The following is a 19,531-nucleotide window of genomic DNA, read 5'->3' on the forward strand; positions in this document are numbered from 1 at the left end:
AAGCGAACAAGTAAGATATAAAATCTAAAAAGATATATATATTTTTAAAATGTAAAGAATGCGGGATTTGCAGGATATCAACATCCTAAACCCTTAATCTCTGGAGAAATATTTAAGATTAAACTAATTGATAATATAACATGCATAATTTAAAAATTGTGTGAGAATAAATAATTATACTGTAGTGTATGTATATCAAAAATCTGATTTTGAGTAATTCCCTCAACTGTCCACTAAGTGGCCCTTGGGCCGGGAGATCAAAATTCAAATCTGCGTGGATTTTTGCTTGTTGTTCCCGAGTCTGACCGCTGGAGGGCGAGTCACTGTTTTTGACATTTACGCCCAATCATTGGCGGAATACCAAACGGCGCCTTATTAATAAAAAGGTAGTGCACTACGTAGTCGGTGGACTTCCGTTATTCCACACAGTACGTAGTGCGCATGTATAGGGATCTGATAGGCGTTTGGAATTCGGCCGCTTTCTGTTGCTCCGAACCGGAAGCAGCGGTAACGACTGCATCATGTTGTGTTACAGGGCGAGGATAGTGAATGTCAGCCGTTGCTAGGCGGATCTCTACAGTATTCGCGTCACAAAATAAGATGATTTAAAAAAATATATATTTAAAAAAAAAAACATGATGTAGCGTGATAAAGGACGAGGACGGGATTCTGAGATCTTCATCAGCAAGTCGGAAGCTTTTATTTACGTCGCCGCGCGCTGCTTTGAAGGTAAAGCCGTGCAGCTGCGCCAGCTCTGCTAACGGTAGATAAGTTAGCTAACGCTAATGTGCTACCAGGCAGAATGTACTGTTTCTAAAATATAAATATATATATATGTATATTCCTAAATGCTTCTATTCCTAAATCATCGAATGAACACTCGTTAGGTTTAGTTACGTAAGCCGTAGGTCGGCTAACAGCTAGCTAGCTAATATTAGCTGGGTCAGGATAGCACAGCTGTCAAATAGCCGTAAGGACGCAGTGCGCATGCGCAGCGCTCATTTTCACAGCGGTAGTTAGTGTACATTGAACTCTTCACAGTCGCATGAAAATATTTTATTTAAGACTAAATCATATGAGAAATGAAGCCTCAACATAATGATGAACACTTTAACACGTAACACAAACAGACTGGTGGTGTTTGTTGGAACCGGTTTGGATTTAAAGAGTTATAAATAATGGGATTTTGTTCTTGTGTGTCTTCTCTCTCCACATCTGATCATCAGCAGCGTCGTTTTTCTCTCAGAGCTTTCAGATCTTCTCTCTGGTGCAGGCTTTACTTCCTGTTTATAGCACCACAGCTCTGGTTCCAGCGCCACCAAGTCGTGTAATAACCAAATACCCGGGATTATACACCCACACACAGGTGCAGAGACAATAACAAACCCGGGTGTAAGTCTGATCGTGGACGGGGAGGACATGGAGAGAGAGAGGGAGAGAGAGACGGAGCGAGTGGGGAAAGAGAGAGAGAGAGAGCTGTGTCAGTGGAGCGCTGGACGCTTTGATTTCAGCTTTGCTTGTATCCTGAGTCACTCTGTAACGCACAATGCTGCAGAAAACAATCCCACAATGCATGAGGGCTCATTTTAATCTGGACCCCACACTTTTCTTCTTGCGTCTTTGGTTTAGGAAACGAGAATTAATTTAAATTTAGTTTTTAACTTTTGGGGTGATTGGAATTGGGATCGATCCAGTTCTGACGCTGACTCTCTTTCTGACTCGCTGACTCTCTCTTTGACTCCATCTCGCTGACTCTCTCTGTCTCTAATTCTCCCTTTCTGACTCTCTGACTGACTTTATAATTCACACTCTGACTCTCTTTATGACTCTCTCACTCTGACACTCTCTCGCTTTATGTCTCTCTCTCTCTCTCTCTCTCTGTCTCTCTCTCTCTGACTCTTTTTCCCTCTCTAATTCACTCTTTCTGACTCTCTCACTCTGACTGACTCTCTCTCTCTCACTTTATGGCTCTCTCTTACTCTGACTCTTTGACTGTCTGACCGTGTTAGTGAGTCTCAGGACCAGCTGACAGCTCTTGGGTTTTCAGGGCTTCATATCGCAGTGTGTTTTTGTTACTTGATTTAATCTGTTTCCAAAATGTTAGAGTTCTTTTGTGCATGGTAGAATCAATGCCAATTAGCCTAATTCTGCCCGAGTGGACCCCGAACCTCACATCTGTAGAGCGAGATAGGCGCAATAACACCGTCAAAGATTTTACACCCAGTTCTAATCGGGAGGTCTATTTTGTTGATGATGATACAGCAGAAAACCTTCCTCATCACCGCTCACACAGATGACCTGGTAGTTATTTGGGTTTAATTTATCTCAGGGATATAAGCCGTCTGGTTCCAGAGGTCAGGAACACATCCAGTGTGGAGAACCAAGAAGACCCTCTGCATTTCTGTCCTGATGCTGTCAGGGCCACATGCTTTTCTGTCTTTGAGCTTCATTTGGTAATTTGGTAATCAAGTGGGTTCTGATTATTTATTTTTTTAAATGATCTTCTGTAAGATTATGTGGGGAGACTTCTTTAAAGAGTGATTCCAAATAGGTTTTTCCATATTGTTAGGTCTTTTACGGAGGTGTCTTGGGTTTGTTTAGCGTTTTTTTTAATTGTTTTATTTCTCCCAGAACTGATTTTGATTAATGGACCTTTCACTGGACTTTCCCCTTAATGTCTGGTGGTAGTACTGCTGCTGCTGCTGCTGTTGTTGTTGTTGTTGTTTTCTTCTTATAAATCATCAGTTTATAGTTATTAAGTACTTAAGAACAGTAATTTAGTCTGAGTTCAGTGTTTGGTAATAGTTTGTGGTGTTTGTTAGGTGGGCTAGCTGTCGGAGTTTCTTTCTTGCATGTGCACGTTCCGTAACAGATGGAATCATTGTTTACGATTTTTATTCGTTTTACACGGGTTTGCTTTGGTTGCAGGTACATGGTATATTCCATCGGTCTGTTTTACTGCTAGGTTTCCGTTAGTTTGGTTGGGCTGGAACTCGGTTATTAGAATAATATTAGAATTGGTTAATAAGATTAGTAACATCTGCAGAGCTCTTCATACTGGAAAATTCAGACACGCTGTTGCGGGTCCATTTATAGCACAGATTTATGTTGTGGTTATTTGGTTGCTGAGTTCGGCAGAGGTCCGATAAAGGTAACTGTGGTCTGACAGTGAATGCACATATACAGGAGGGGTCCATGTCGGTAATGGCATAATCAACTAAACTAGACCCAAGAGCTGAGCAATAAGTGAAGCGACTTGACGGGTCCCTTCGGATCCTAGCGTTACAGTACAGGCCCAGGCTTCGACAGACCTGCACTAACTTCTTATCATTCTTATTTATAACAGGATCTGGGTTGACTCTTCGTTTTGTTGTAAGGGCGAAATGTGTTATTTTTTTCCCCGTGGATATCTGTGGTATCACTTTCCGAACCTGTCCTGGCGTTGAAGTCTCCACACAACATGAGCCTGGAAATGGCAGGTTTCTGTGTGGAGATTGTGGAAAAAGTCATCACTGTAGTATGGGGACTCTGCAGGTGGAGTATAAACTGCGCAGATAAATAGGCTTTTGTCATTCTTCACTACACCCTGTTTAAGCTGATGCCAAATGTGAGCTCTTTATTTATTTATTTTTATTTTTAAAACAATCGACAGGTAGGGTGTAAGATCGTCTTTATACCAAGTGATTACTCCCCCAGAGTCTCAGCCATGTTTTATATCCGCTTTTTATGGGATGGTAGAAGGATTTCTTCGTATCCTGAGGGACAGCGAGTTTCCGTGTCTGTCACATAGGATTGATTGATTAGTTCAAGTGGCTATGTAAGTATTTTGCAAATGAATTGTAGTAGTTGTTGCACCTTTCCAATTTCTGTGGAGTTATGAGTATGTATTACATCAAACTACATCGGCGTACGTGGGATGCTGCAGAGGTAAAAGAGGTGGAGTTTCATTATAAGGTGCCCTTCGCCACAGGGCACTGCTTAAGACGCGATCCTGTCCCTGTGCATGTCTGAATTCAGTCCTTGAAGGCTGTGCTTTGCTAGAATGGGATTGGTTGGACTGGGATTTGTTGACCATGGCGCTAAGGTGTCCTCACGTGGTGTGTGTGTCCTTTCTGTCTAGGTGGCTGGTGGGGTTTGTGGTAGTTGGTAGATGGTCTTTGGCCTTGAGGTTCTCTAGATTCTGATTCCCTCCTGGTGTGGTCAAGTAGGTGTGTGTCTGTTATGGTTGGATGCTGTGCAATGATGGTGATATTTTCCATGATTTTTTTAAATGAGAAAAAACACCCAGTTGAAATGGTTATACTGGCTTTTGGGAACGCCATATGAGCGTTTTCAGCCATCTTCTTCACTGAGTCTGTTACTTTGTCTCCTTTGGAGTGCATGTCGTTTGTGCCAGGGTGAATTACTGTGTTTTGAGGGTAATATAGCTTGGACTGGCAGAGTAGCTTGAGTGCAGTGTCCGTGGTGGGACACCAGAACTTTGCAACCGTTGGAATCTGTAAGAACTGCAGTCTTCGGGTGTTGTGGGCTGGCTGGTCAGGTGGTTAGTTGGCTGGTCAGGTGGTTAGTTGGCTGGTCAGGTGGTTAGTTGGCTGGTCGATGGGGTGGTTAGTTGGCTGGTCGATGGGGTGGTTAGCTGGCTGGCCGATGGGGTGGTTTGCTGGCTGGTCGATGGGGTGGTCAGCTGGCTGGTCGATGGGGTGGTCAGCTGGCTGGTCGAGGGGGTGGTCAGTGGGGTGGTCAGCTGGCTGGTCGATGGGGTGGTCAGCTGGCTGGTCGATGGGGTGGTCAGCTGGCTGGTCGAGGGGGTGGTCAGCGGGGTGGTCAGCTGGCTGGTTGAGGGGGTGGTCAGCGGGGTGGTCAGCGGGGCAGTCAGCTGGCTGGTCGAGGGTGTGGTCAGCTGGCTGGTCAGTGGGGTGGTTAGCTGAATACTTGGTTTGTTGGGTTATTAGTTGGCTGTGAGCTGGAGGCTAGTGGAGGTGGTGTGGTTGTTCTTATTGGTTGTTAGATTGGGTGTGCTCTGATTGTGGGACTGTTTGAATACCTCAATTGAGGTGGTCAGCTGCTGTTTGAGACTGAATCTGGGACTCTTTCTGCAAGGGTGCTAAAGCTCTGTCTCTCAGATTTTTCAAACATAGCCATTGATGGACTGTTACGGCTAGCTGTGATACTGGTTAGCAGGGTAAAATCAATGCCTAGTTACCTTTTGTAGATAGTTTGCTTCTACGTATACTTTTATAAAGTCATTTTCCTCTGTTTCCCTAAGTTTCTCTTGCTCTTCTTTTAGTTGGTATCCTGTAGTTGATCTGTGGTTGATGTCCCAGTTAGCGGATTAGCGTAGTATCACCTTTTTGTTCATTTTGGACAAAATAAATGATTAATATGTGCCAGTATTGTCCAGTGTGTCTTCTGGATGTTTAGCATTAAATTTGCATATTTCTTCTCTTTCCTTTCTACTTAAAACCAACAAAATTTTATGTTTGTTTAGGAGCTCATGTTTTTGCTGCTGATCTACTCACTGCTCTCTCTCACTATCTCTTTCTGACTCTTTCTCTCTCTCTGTCTGACTCTCTTTGTCTGATGCTCTCTCTCTGACTCTCTCTCTCTCTCTCTCTCTCTCTCTCTCTTTAAATCTTTGTCTGATGCTCTCTCTGTGACTTTGACTCTCTCTCTCTATCTGATGCTCTCTCTCTGACTCTCTCTCTGACTCTGACTCTCTCTGATGCTCTCTCTCTCTCTCTCACTCTCTCTCGCTCTCAGCTGTGGTAAAGGGATGCCAGCTGCCTCGAGCTGTGATTGTCCGCACCTGGAGTGCGTCGGAGAGATCACTAAAGAGGAGCTCATCCAAAAGTCTCATGTGAGTAGACACGGTCCGATCCATGGTAATTACGATTTGAAATCAACTCCGTTAACAACGTGACATGTTTTTATTTATTTTATATCTGTCACTCTGTCATTGTTTATCGATCTATCTATCTATTAATACATTTTAAAATTGAGCTATAAGTAACATATTTATATTCAAATTATTTAAATTAAATGTTTGATGGAGCCTTTTTATATTTTTTATTTGTATATTACTGATAACGTCACTGTGTGATTTCAGGGCCAGTGTCAGGACTGCAATGTCGATGGGCCGAACCTGTGGGCCTGTCTGGAAGTAAGTGAAGCGAAAAAAAACACCCAAACAAAAGCAGGATTATACAGTGGACTCCAGAAATATTGGTACTCTTTAAAAGAATGAACGTGAATGTATTTTTTTTATATATTAAGTTTGTGTGTGTGTGTGTGCATTTGTTTCCCTCTAGAATGGCTGTGCTTATGTCGGATGCGGAGAGTCTCACGCCGACCACAGTACGGTCCACTCTCAGGTGTGTGATCCTTCGAGTTTCATTTTTTAAATCCATCATTAAGTGATTACGCACATTAAACGTACTCGCTGACAGATTTAAAGTCTTCACATACACTCTGGCACTAAAACAGGAGGGGCTCAGTCTCACGAAAGTACGAGGGGCTCAGTCTCACGAAAGTACGAGGGGCTCAGTCTCACGAAAGTACGAGGGGCTCAGTCTCACGAAAGTACGAGGGGCTCAGTCTCACGAAAGTACGAGGGGCTCAGTCTCACGAAAGTACGAGGGGCTCAGTCTCACGAAAGTACGAGGGGCTTAGTCTCAGAGGTGCTGCAAACACTTACACACGCTCCATCAGCACGCTCACACCGAGCTTAGGAGCGCTGCAAACACTAATCACTGAGTCAAACTCGAAGAAGAAAAAACACATTAATAATAGTATTAACAATAACATGTGAGTTGAGTCTAAAGATTTTCAGATTGTTAGGGATGAGTCAGAACATTGTCTGATTGTTAGGGATGAGTGGGAACATTGATCAGTCTGGATAAGCCAGAACGTTGACAGATTGCTAGGGACGGGTCAGAACACCCGCTGGTCAATCGGGATGAGTCAACATTGGCTGTAATTTAGGGATGATTCAGAACATTGCTGATGGATAGGGATTTTTAGGTATGAGCCAGAATGTGTGCTGATTACTTACTGCTGATTTTGGCCAGCTTTGTGCAGAATCGTGAGGCTCAGAGCCAGCACTGTGCACTGTGAAGCTAAAGCACGTTGCTAAAGCCTTTATCCAGTCTGCCTCTGAATATTTCATGTCCTTCAGAAACAGCTAGTCAGATTGTATTTTTTTTGCCCACAAATGGAAGGAGCAGGGAAAAGCTAATCCATCGCCATGAATAATGTAGTGGCTTCTGCACTGCAGTGTGTGTGTGTGTGTGTGTGTGTGTGTGTGTGTGTGCGCGCGCATTGCTGGAGACCAGTCCTCACCCTGCCATGCCCCACTTCTCAACACTGCCCACCACTAACACATACACACACACACCCACACCATATGCTTCCTTTTCCTGGAGAAAATGGAATGGTGGAATATTTCACTGATTTGGGAATCTGATTTTGGGAATGTCTGAACAGTACTGAGTGTATGTATTGGTGTCATAAAGTACCACCATGCCCTGCATTATTTCCATCTCAAAGGCAACGTACAAGCCCTCCGATGTGACAATTCCCAAACGTGGTTTGGGAATTGTTTTTTCTTTCTGAACGTGTATATAATGTGTATTCATATATCTCTACGTAAAACTTTTTCGTCTAAATCCCTGTGGATTTCCAGGAGACGCAACACAACCTGACAGTGAATCTGACCACGCTGAGGGTTTGGTGTTACGCCTGTTCCAAGGAAGTCTTCCTGGACAGGAAGCTGGGCCCTGTAACCCCGCCCCCTGGCGCTGCCAAACCCATCTCACCTGTCCCGCTGCCTGGCCAGGTAACCTACACCCAAAGTGTCTGGTGAACGTGATGCCTTTACTCTTCCGCATACGTTAATTAATCTGCTCGAGCATGTGCTAAATAAACTCTTCGAGTCCTGAGGGGATTAACTGTCTGCATAACCCTGTGTGATCAGGATCCCAGAGTTCCGGGCAGCCCCACCGTCCTGAGAGCACCCGAGGATCTGGACATGGACACCGAAGATGAAGAAGACCCGAGGACCAGAGGTAAGTCAAAAACAAAAATTCTAAAATCTGATCAGTTAGAAGGTGTTAAATCATTTTCTACAGCAGCAGCGGCCTTTCTAAGGCATCACCGTTACTATAGTAACAATTCGTTCGTACGGAGGACAAGTATATATTGTAAATAGTTGTTATAGCATAAGCAATAACTGGTTTTTAGTGTTTTAGCAATAAATGTTGCTGCAAACGTTAGTAGAAACGGATAAAAGGCACAATGTGTTGTGTAATAAATCACATTGCTGAGGTATAAGAGGAATAAAACACACTCAGAATCTCTTCGTATCATGTCATGTGCAAGGCTGATGTTAACACCCCTAATATTTAGTGCTGAAAGTTTTACTTCGACTGTCTTATTAGTGTCTTATAACTACGACTACTTGTTATTACTCTTAATAACTACTCTTAATAAAGGCACACACTTGGACTTAGATACTAAGGGATAATGAACGACATGTTCCCTGTGGCACAGTTTAAACCCTGATTTACGTTCGTTCTGCTCTCCTGCAGGTCTGACCGGCCTGAAAAACATCGGCAACACCTGCTACATGAACGCAGCACTACAGGCGCTGTCCAACTGGTGAGAGACGCGTATTTATTTATTTATTTATCTTCACCTTCCTCACCTCGTTAAGTGTGAAAATCGCTCTTCTCTCACTGTTTTCACTGTGTAAAAATGGCCGCTGTGCTTTGTTACAACTTTTTACGACCTAGTCAGGTAAGGGTTTTTTTAAAAACGTCTGTTACTCCCCCCCCCCCCCCCCTTAGGATTGTGATGGTCACTTTCAAGTCCAGAAGCTAGATTATCATAAATAATCATCGGCCTAATTGTTCAAATTTCCAAAGCCTATGGAAGTTCATTCTAAAAATATGAAAAGTGCTGTTACGGTCATATTAACATCAAGAGAGAAAAAAAAGAGGGCTGGTGAGAGAAACAAACTTGTTTCATGGAACATTAAACGTAACTATAAATGGATAAAAGTTATGACTTCAATCTTCAACGAATGAAAAATGGCAAACCTCGGCAAATTGCTGTCGTATAAGAGGAATATAACACTTCAGGATGTGACGATGTCGTTGATCTAGGGCGTTTTATTACGAGTAGTGGAATTCAAGTAACGACTTGTTGCTAAGGATGTACTTCTAGACAGAACATGTACTTATGGACAGACCTTAGGATTAGGACTGTAGCTCTGGGGCTGGACTTTGGTAACACTAATGGGACAAACATTAAACTACACCGTATACTACAAATGCAACATAATGCATTTAATGATTTTATTTTTAATAAATTTCTTTTACTTTTGCTTTAAAGCACCTTTTTGTCTTTGTGTCATTACATAGCATTGTGTTCTTCTGTATTTTGTGTTTCAGTCCTCCACTCACTCAGTTCTTCATAGACTGCGGTGGTCTGGTCCGAACAGACAAGAAGCCGGCACTGTGTAAAAGCTACCAGAAGCTCATTACAGACCTGTGGCACAAAAACAGGTGGGTATATATATATACACCGATCAGCCATAGCTTTAAAACCACCTGCCTAATATCGTGTAGGTCCTCCTTGTGAATCCAAAACAGTTCTGACCCGTTGAAGCATGGACTCCACAAGAGCTCTGAAGGTGTGCTGTGGTGTGTCATTTAACTCGTGGATCGGACTTGTTTGTCCGGTACGTCCCACATGCTCAATGTTCGATCGGATTGAGATCAACACCAGGAACTCTTTGTCGTGTTCCTCAAACCGTTCCTGAACAGTTTTTGCAGTGTGACACGGCGCATTATCCTGCTGAAAGAGGCCACTGTTATTAGGGAATACCGTTGCCATGAAGGGGTGTACTTGGTCTGTAACAGTGTTTAGTTAGGTGGTACGTGTCAAAGTAACATACACATGAATGCCAGAAACCGAGGTTTCCCAGTAGAACATTGTCCAGAGCATCACTGACAAAATTGCAACTGAACGGTGTATGGTATGAACGTTTAGCTTTTCCTGAACACCACATTTCTGGTGTAAATGCTTCTGTGAATCATTTACGAATAAATGTGTTCGTATCCAGACTGATCCATTTTGTGTGTGTGTTTATTTCTTTGCAGGCCTTCCTATGTCGTCCCAACAAACCTGTTCCAGGGCATCAAAGCTGTTAATCCAATGTTCCGAGGTTACTCCCAACAGGTGAGTTCTTCACCAGATACCTGACGTTCTATCCATGATCTGTGTGTGTGGACAAGATTGAAGATTCTTGGTCTGTAGTCTTGGTCTCGATTGAGAGTTTGTAAACTTTAGTGAGTTAACGTATTAAAGCTCTGGGTTACTGATCAGAATTTCAAGTGTTCAAGCCCCAGCACCGCCAGGCTGCCAATGTTGGACCCAGTATCTGCTCCGGGGTGCCGTATCAAGACTGACCCTGCGCTCTGACATCCTGACAAGATGGGATATGCGGGGGAAAAAAACAAATCTCACTGTGCTGTAATGTATACATGACAAATAAAGGCTTCTTCTTCTTCATCCTGTTCTACTAGAAGACCGCCTAATCGTTGGTGTAATGCACGGACTAGTTAAAGTACAGGCATGGGCTCAAAGGACTTGATTGTTTTCAGTCTCGATCTTGACACAGTCTCACTTTCATTCGGACTCGATATTGACTTGACGTCAACCTGGTCTTGGATTTGACTTTTCCTTACAGAACGTAGTTCTGTTACAGTATAAATTGGGGTTTGGTTAAGAAAAATACATCCCAAATTTTGTGCTTTGAGCGTTATTAAATCCATTATATAAGAAGACGGAAAGAACATGGCACAGCCGCGATTCTACAGGAGGTCTAGAGGAGGCCGTCCACCAAAAGCCAGTGACCGGGGAATGATAAGACCGATACAGACTGTGTTATGTGTTTATTGAGTCAATAAAACCTGATAGCTGATGTTATGAAGTAAACAGTTCTTGGTAGTGATCCAGGACTTTTGAACCTTCTCGGATGTATCCTCTGTAACAGCTTGTGGATATTTGGATATTTGGTTTATCTAAGTGAAGTACTTTTTCAGCTACTGGAGCGTAACAATCCCACAGATTGAGGCTTGCAGTTTGCCTGATGTTAAATTATCTGCTGTAAGCAGGGTATTAAATAAACATATATTAACCTTCATAGTTAATTAGTCCGAGCCGATAACTCGTAGAGCTGTTGAATATATTTTTTTGTAACTGTGTGAACATCTTTGTGTGTCTCTCTTTTCAGGATTCTCAGGAGTTTCTACGCTGCCTGATGGACCAGCTGCACGAGGAGCTCAAGGAGCCGGTAGAAGAACTCGAGGACCAGAGTCAGACCGAAGGGGCGGACGAAGACGAGCCAGACGAGCCGGCCGAACCTCACGAGGCTAACGAAGCCAACACACTCATCTCGGATGAGGACAAGGCGAGCCGAGAGCGGCAGAGGGACAAGAACCTCATCAACGAGCTGCACCGAGCCGACCTGGACAAGGACGAGGACACGGCGACCATCATCAGCAGCCAGGGAGCCATCAAACACAGCAAGGCCACGGGTCAGTGCTCTGGTTGTGCTTCAAATTCTCAAACCCGTTTGGTCCGAAGGTGCAGGTGCAGCTCACGCCGGACGCTCCGTAAGATTATTCTTTCCGTGGCTTTTTTAATCCGACGCCCGCTTCTCCTCTTCCTTCAGACAGCAACACGGAGATCCAGATCAGTGGCGGTGAGAACATTGGGTCCAAACTGTCCAGCAGCCCGCCCAAATCCTCCCCCATGTGGCCGAACTTCAACCCAGCTCACAAGAAAGGTAGCAGAATTTTACTTTCTGAATTTTCAAATATTCACGAAACTCTTTGGCGTAAAAAAAAAAAAAAGCTGATTGATTGAACGCGTGTGTGTGTGTGTCCGGATCAGTGAGCATGTTTGCTCCCCCAAAGAGCAAGCGGCAGAGGAAATACCGCAGCGTCATCTCCGATGTTTTCGACGGGACCATCGTCAGCTCGGTTCAGTGCCTGACCTGCGACAGGGTGAGTCACTCCGAGGCGTGCGTGCATGCTCATCGTGGTGTCTTTTTAAATGTTTTCTAGTACGTAATAATAATAATAATAATATGAACCTGCTCTCTTCTCCTCAGGTGTCAGTGACTCTGGAGAACTTCCAGGACATTTCCCTGCCCATTCCCGGGAAAGAGGATCTCGCCAGGCTTCACTCGGCCACTCATCAGACGTCGCTGGTGAAGACGGGTTCGTGTGGTGAGGCTTACGCTCCTCAGGGCTGGATTGCCTTCGTCCTCGAGTACATCAAGAGGTGCTTATGTATTAAACATATATATCAGTGTGGTGTTGAAACAGCGGCAGCCATTTTGAAACAGGAATCATTTTTACTCCATCACATACAATATATCGTAGACCTTGAGCTTTTAATAATTTATTCTCTCGGTTTTGTTTATATGTAGCTGGTTCTGGGGCCCGGTGGTCACGCTGCAGGACTGTCTGGCTGCCTTCTTCGCGCGAGACGAACTGAAAGGTAAGTAAGTCTCTCTCTCTCTCTCTCTCTCTCTCTCTCTCTCTATCATCATACAAATCACATTTAGGTGCATTATGGGTACTGTAGTTTGGGCCGTTTATCGCAGTATTTTAAAATTGGAGAGAGAAAAAAGCAAACCTGCAATTATAGATCCTGCCCCTAAATGACCACAAAGAATATTTACATATTTGTTTTTCACTTTAGGAGACAACATGTACAGCTGTGAAAAGTGCAAGAAGTGAGTATGGTGAATATAACTAGTGTAAATATTGTGGTATTAGATTATTAGTGTTATTATATAGCCGTGTTTACTATACAGCTATTTATTTTGCATATTACAATAAGGTTAATAAAAAAAAAACAAAAAAAACATACAGTCCGGGAAGTGTAGTACTATTAATCATTTTTCGGAAGGTTTCAACTTTGTTTGTGTGTGTGTTTTTCTCTATCTTTTTAGGTTGAGAAATGGAGTCAAGTTCTGCAAAGTGCAGAGTTTGCCAGAGGTGCGTGATGAAAATCTGTTTCTGTGTTAAATTCAGTACAATGGTGTAATTGTCTGTTAACATATACAGTCTTAAAAGGTTACCTTTCGTTTTGCTAATTTTATATTTCCACACGAATAACAAGTGAACTCTCGGAGAACAAGTGGCGATGAATCAGTTGTTTTTGACGCTAAAGACATCGCGATCTTCTTCTTCTTTGACTGGTTTCTTTTTTGTGGGTGTTAAACACCCTGATGACCTGAGTCCATTCTGCATTGCTGAGAAGGGAACTCCTAAAAAGAATATTTCCTCTTATTTCAGATCTTATGCATTCATCTGAAGCGCTTCAGGCACGAGCTGATGTTCTCCACCAAGATCAGCACTCACGTCTCTTTCCCACTGGACGGCCTGGACCTGCAGCCCTTCCTGGCCAAAGACAGCTCAGCCCAGACCACCACCTACGACCTGCTGTCCGTCATCTGTCACCACGGCACTGCCAGCAGTAAGTTCTAATTGGCTGCTGGAGAGAGAGAGAGAACGAGAGAGAGAAACAGAAACAGAGTCGATGATTTGCAGTGCAGCTGCAATGAAACAGTATCTAATTTTCAGAAATAATAACAGTAAAGTAAAAATGTTAGCATTGGTGAGAAATTAAAAACGTTATGAACTCTACAGCCACTTCACCTTGTAGTGTTGCGCACAAAAGTGCGTGGAAGTTTGCCATTTTGGAATGAATAACGATAGCTGGTTACGATTGCTGAAGAATTTCTTTTGTAATATTTACATATGTTGAGTTATATTAAAGGTCACATGAGTTTGTGGTATTCCTGTGTGCAGGTGGTCACTACGTGGCTTACTGCCGCAACGACCTGAACCAGATGTGGTATGAGTTTGACGACCAGAGTGTGACCGAAGTCTCGGAGTCCTGCGTCCAGAACGCAGAGGCCTACGTTCTCTTCTACAAGTAAGTCCAGAGTCTGAGGGCTAAGGGGGTGTGGCCAGGTGAATTGGTGCTGAGAGATAATGGGGCATGGCCAGGTGAATTGGTGCTGAGAGATAAGGAAGAGTGGCCATGGGGATTGGTTCAGAGAGCTAAAGGGGGTGGGACCAGGTGAACTGGTGCTGAGATAAGGGGGCATGGCCAGGTGGCTTTGTGCAGTGAGATAAGGGGGTGTGCCCAGGTGGCTTGGTGCAGGGAAATAAGGGTGCTTGGCCAGGTGGATTGGTGCAGTGAGATAAAGGGGCGTGGCCAGTTTGATTGCTGCAGGGAGATAAGGGGGCGTGGCCAGTCAGATTGGTGCAGGGAGATGAGGGGGCATGGCCAGTTGGATTGGTGCAGGGAGATGAGGGGGCATGGCCAGTTGGATTGGTGCAGGGAGATGAGGGGGCATGGCCAGTTGGATTGGTGCAGGGAGATGAGGGGGCATGGCCAGTTGGATTGGTGCAGTGAGATAATTTTAGGATTTGATGCATTTTTTTTTTGTTTGTTTTAACATGTGCTCCAGGAAGAGCAGCGAGGAGGTGCAGAAGGAGAGGCGGCGAGTGTCGGCTTTGCTCGACATGATGGAGCCGAGCCTGCTGCAGTTCTACATCTCGCGCCAGTGGCTCAACAAGTTCCGGACATTCGCCGAGCCCGGGCACATCTCCAATCGTGACTTTCTGTGCGCACACGGAGGTGAGGAGACGGCTTTTTTTTTTTAATCCACTACCTCCATGACTACACCCCTACACACAGCAGCACAGACTGATCCGAGTGAGTTTAAATCCTACGCTTGTCCACTTCCTCTCAACTCACTTTCCCTTCTGCTTCCTCTTTTCCGTTGTAAGCAGTTGAGGAGCGATTTCACATAAAGCCATAAATCAGAATGTTTCACAAAGCCAGCTCCTCTGCTCTGATTTTATACTCTGAGTCGAAAGCAGTGGAAAAGTACTGAACACTGAATAAACCAATTTCTGTACTGAGTGTTAGTCTATAGTTCTGACATCTTCACTGTTATTACTAAATAAAAGAATTAGTGCAGAAAGAAAGGAATTTCTTTCTTCTTCTTCCTTCTTCTTCCTTTCCTCTGTCCTTCCCTGCTTCCTTCCTTCCTTCGTTTCCTTTTTTGCTTCCTTCCTTCCTTCCTTTCTCTTTCCTTTTTTTTTTTTCTTACCCCTTCCCTTCATCTTCCCTTTTGCTTCTACCTTTTTTCTTCCTTCCTTCTTTCCTTCTTTAAATAGTGGAGAAAGGGAACTCTTCTGCGAGATTGTGTTCCGGAGTGTTGAGTTTCTCTCCTCTCTGCAGGTGTTCCGCCCCACAAGGCTGCATATATCGATGAGCTCGTGGTCATGCTGCCCCAAAACGTCTGGGACCACCTGTACAGCAGGTATGCAGTGATCACAGTGTGTGTGTGTGTTTGTGTGTGTGTTTTTCACTGGGGTTTGTAACGGTTGCCATGGTGATTAGGTATGGAGGAGGGCCAGCCGTCAACCATCTGTACGTCTGCCACACCTGCCAGCTGGAGATCGAGAAGCTGGAGAAACGGCGCAAGAATGAGCTGGACATGTTCGTACGGGTGAGACACCTTCTTTTCACCCGTTCCTATTCCCTTCTTTTCTTTCCTGCCTTAATTCCTTTCTTTATTCATCACTTTATTCTGTCCCCCTTCTTCTTTCCTTTCCATCTTCCTTGTTCTTTTCACTCCTACCTTGGTCTTTTTACTACACCCCCCCCCCTTCATTTCTTTCTTCTCATTTTCCTTCTCTTTCTTTCATTTTATCATCTTTTTCCCCCATCTTAACTATTCTCCTTTCTTCCTTCCTTTCTTCCTCCAGTCCTTGTTTTTCCTTCTGTTCTTCCTTCGTTCCTTCTTTGGTTTTCTTTCATTGTTTTTCCTTCCTTCGTACTTCCTGCTTTTCTTTCATTGTTCTTTCCTTCATTCTTTTCTTTCCCTTTCATTTATTCTTTCCTTCTTTGTTTTTCCTTCCTTCCTATCTATCCACTTATCCTGTCTCTCTATTTCCTTCCTTCCTTCCTTCCTTCCTTCCTTCCTTTTATTGTTGATTTCTTAGATTTTTCCTTCCCTCCATTTATTCTTTCCTTGTTGTTTTTTCTTTCCTTCCTTCCAACTCACGCTAACCACATGTTGGAGCACTTTCTGAGCAGCGAAGGCGTTTCAGATCTCTCTCTCCCTGTCTCTCCCTTTCTCATGTGTGTGTGTATTTCTTTCGTTGTTCAGCTGAACAAGGCGTTTCAGGAGGAGGAGTCCCCCGTGGTCATCTACTGCATCAGCATGCATTGGTTCCGTGAATGGGAGGCTTTCGTAAAGGGCAAGGACAACGGTCAGTGTGCATGACATGATGGTGATGATGGTGATGACGATGTGCAAAAATATGCACAGAACCAAAAATTACTATGTTCCAGTTTTACTCTGACCCTCTTTCCCCTCAGAAATTTCATTTAAGTGTGAATATACTTTTTTTTCTTCTTCTTTCAGATCCTCCAGGACCTATCGACAACTCGAAGATAGCTGTAAGCAAAAACGGCCACGTCACACTCAAGCAAGGTAACCATGTGTTTTTGTTTTAGGTTTTTTTTTTTGTTTTCTTAAACCGTGATTTGTCTTCTTTCCTGAACAACAACGTGGTCCCATGTCCTCTCTTCCTCAGGCGCTGATTCGGGTCAGATCTCGGAGGAGACGTGGAACTTCCTGCACTTGATCCATGGCGGCGGTCCCGTGGTGACGGTGCGACCCAGCGTGAGCCACCAGGACCCCGACGCCTCTCAGGCTGAGGAGAAGATCGAGGTGGAGACTCGTGCCCTGTAGAGAAAAATAGGAAATCGGTCACTTTGCACTTGCCTTTCCCTCACACACTCTTCATTCCCTGTGTGTGCATTCTTTACAAAGTTATAAGTTAATAAACGTTGTGAATTACTCATGTTTGTATATACGACACTGTTAGTTAGTTAGTTAGTTAGTTAGTTAGTTAGACTTAAAGGGGAAATTGTACTGAAAATCAAATTGACACATTTTTTCTTTTGCTCCTATGTTGCTGTTCGGCAACAAGTAATGCTAAGTCTATCGCACGTAAAATCTTTCCTTTAAATACACACCATTTTTTAATCACATGCATCACTTCCAGCTTTCAAACCTAAGAAGGCAGAGCCTGTGGAACAGATTGTTTTGCTAATAAAATAAAGAGACGATGCTGGTTGTCCAAACTGGCCGCCCCATAACATTACGCTTTACGTTTTAAGATTGCTGTAAGCTATACAGGGTTGTAAATCACCCAGAAAAAAAAACAGGTGGTTTGAGCAGGAATTAATTTATTTTTTGCGTGTGATAGATTTCTATTACGTTAGTGACATTGTCCGAAAAAATTTTTTGCTACAAAAGCAAATAACAGAAATATCTGTGGCGATTGAAAGAATTTTAGCAAACAATTTCATTGTGTAAATTTTCATTGTTTTTAGACGAACTATCCCTTTAAAGGAGCGATAAACATAATTATGTATTAAAAAATGCTTAATCATTGATTAGTAGCTGGACAACACCTTTCGGTGCTGCGTAATGAATCGCTCGAATTGTGTGACCATTATCAAACTAATAAAACCTGACTTTTATTGCTTCTTTAAAGAAAAATTCTCAGAAATACTGTAAAGGATGTGTGTGTGTGTAATATACATATATATATATATCCAGGTGCACTCTAAGCTACGGGGAAAGCGTCTTTGTGAGCGACGTGTGCGATTATGAGGGGATCAAAAGCTCCAAGTACCGTATTTTCCGGAATATGGGTCACCTCAGTGTTTAAGAGATATTGGTTGCATAAGTTGCAGTAATGTAGTAGGGATTTTTACTTAACATGCTCGTGACCTTTACTAGTATAGTTGAATTTAGTTTTTGTCCCTTTAATGTTGCCGTAGTTTAGCGATCTTAATCCCTATGTCCTAATAAAGACGAAATCTTGTTCACTTTAGACGTAGAATTGTTTGGCTTCTCATAATATAGATGCTCATAAACATCCTGTACCCACCCGAGTTAACACCAAATAAGTATGTGTACTAGAATCAGGCCAATACGGAAGTTAAAATGAATACTTCGCTTTCCTAGAAGACAAAACAACCCACGCATCTTATACTCCGGAAAATATGGTAATCTCAGGAATCTCAGCGTTCCCAACCGCACCCCCCCCTTTCAGTTTAGTACCGTAAAAGCAGCACATGCTCCAGCCCCAATGTCTGTCTATGAATGTACTTGTATTTAAAGAGCTCTGTGTAGTCTCTTATTTATTTCAGAAGGTTATGTGATCCGCTAGAATGTGTATAGACCTATAGAACACGCTAACCCAGATCCCGGAAGCATGCTCATAGGAAAGTCTAAGCTCTTCTTGATCGCATGTAGATGCTCGAAGAAAAAAAAAACCCACATCCTGAAATATGTATGTAAAAATGCATAAATTAAATATAGATCACCTTCAGCTTGTTTAAAAGCATTAATTTTTGTATATAATATCTTGATTTTTTAAATTTTTTTTACTGAATGCTGTATCTGTGCTTTTGAAATGTATAAATGTCAGTTTTGATTTTGGTCGGCTGAAATTAAACACAAAATATGCTGTGAAGAAAAAAAACAATGGTGCATCGATTTTATTTCATGAAAATGTAACTATTTTTTTATGGGATGGTGATTTTTTAGGAAACATGAATCCATGATCAGGTTACATCATTCTGGCACTGTTATTATAACAGCTTGTGAGAAATACCGCATTTTCTGTTTGTGATGAATAGTTATATCTTATTGTGCTCATGATGTAAGGGGCGGTGCCAAACATATGCAGTGATTGAAGGGGCGGGGCTAAAACACCAAAAAAATCCAAATACGGAATATAGAAAAGAAATCATGGACGTAAAACCTTTGAAACACGTCGAATGTACAAATGTTCCTTATTAAATGTCTCATAAGATGCTCACAACAAAATCTGGTCATGTAGAATTTTACAGAATGACTTCAACTCCATATTGTTCCTCACTGGACACTCGTTTGTCCACATTCAGGCCTGAGAAGGAACCTTTTTAGGTCTTTATTATTATTATTATTATTAAATCGTGGTTAATGAATGTCTGCCTGGCAGGGCAGCCTGCACTGAGCCACTAGCCAGGCAGCAGACATGGTTTATTAAAGACAATATCACAGTGACACATATTCCCATCACGGCAGGATTATAGTGATCCGCCAGCGCAGTCTATTTGTCTTTCCACACCCGTATTCATTGAAATCCCGCCTCCTGTGCTCCTATTGGCTAGTATCACCCATCCTCTTGCGATAGGATTGGCTAATGAATCGTTCCCTGCGTAAAAGGTGCCCAGTTACAGCAGAGGAGGCGGGGCTTGTCGGAAAACAGGTGGGAAAGAAAAAGTCTCGCAAGTCTGCACAGAAAACATGGCTGCCGCCCAGTGCGCAGCAAACCGTTTGCGGAAATGAGGTAAGTGTAATTCT

The 19,531-nt window shown here is 43.2% G+C and overlaps 2 protein-coding genes across 3 annotated transcripts in view; both read left to right on the top strand.

Annotated features, from left to right (window-relative positions):
- The first annotated feature begins 224 nt into the window (after window positions 1-224).
- usp33 (ubiquitin specific peptidase 33) lies at window positions 225-18,240 on the top strand. Its single transcript, XM_053628426.1, has 24 exons — window positions 225-729; window positions 5,761-5,857; window positions 6,107-6,160; window positions 6,309-6,371; window positions 7,682-7,834; window positions 7,973-8,063; window positions 8,586-8,655; window positions 9,450-9,563; window positions 10,161-10,239; window positions 11,297-11,600; window positions 11,738-11,851; window positions 11,959-12,071; window positions 12,179-12,351; window positions 12,500-12,570; window positions 12,775-12,808; window positions 13,028-13,073; window positions 13,374-13,554; window positions 13,890-14,016; window positions 14,558-14,727; window positions 15,337-15,418; window positions 15,499-15,607; window positions 16,271-16,373; window positions 16,529-16,597; window positions 16,701-18,240. The coding sequence occupies exons 2-24, from the start codon at window positions 5,774-5,776 to the stop codon at window positions 16,856-16,858; spliced, it is 2,562 nt and encodes an 853-aa protein (XP_053484401.1). The 5' UTR covers window positions 225-729; window positions 5,761-5,773; the 3' UTR covers window positions 16,859-18,240.
- A 917-nt stretch (window positions 18,241-19,157) lies between these two features.
- Window positions 19,158-19,531, top strand: part of zzz3 (zinc finger, ZZ-type containing 3) — a 28,406-nt gene continuing 28,032 nt past the window's right edge. The window contains exon 1 of one of the 2 annotated variants that reach the window (XM_053628422.1): window positions 19,158-19,517. The gene's annotated coding sequence lies outside the window, so the exon portion shown is untranslated. The remainder of the gene's footprint in view (window positions 19,518-19,531) is intronic. The other variant, XM_053628425.1, reaches the window with a different exon arrangement.

Source organism: Ictalurus furcatus, chromosome 7 (genome assembly GCF_023375685.1).
Source record: "Ictalurus furcatus strain D&B chromosome 7, Billie_1.0, whole genome shotgun sequence".
Lineage (NCBI taxonomy): Eukaryota > Metazoa > Chordata > Actinopteri > Siluriformes > Ictaluridae > Ictalurus > Ictalurus furcatus.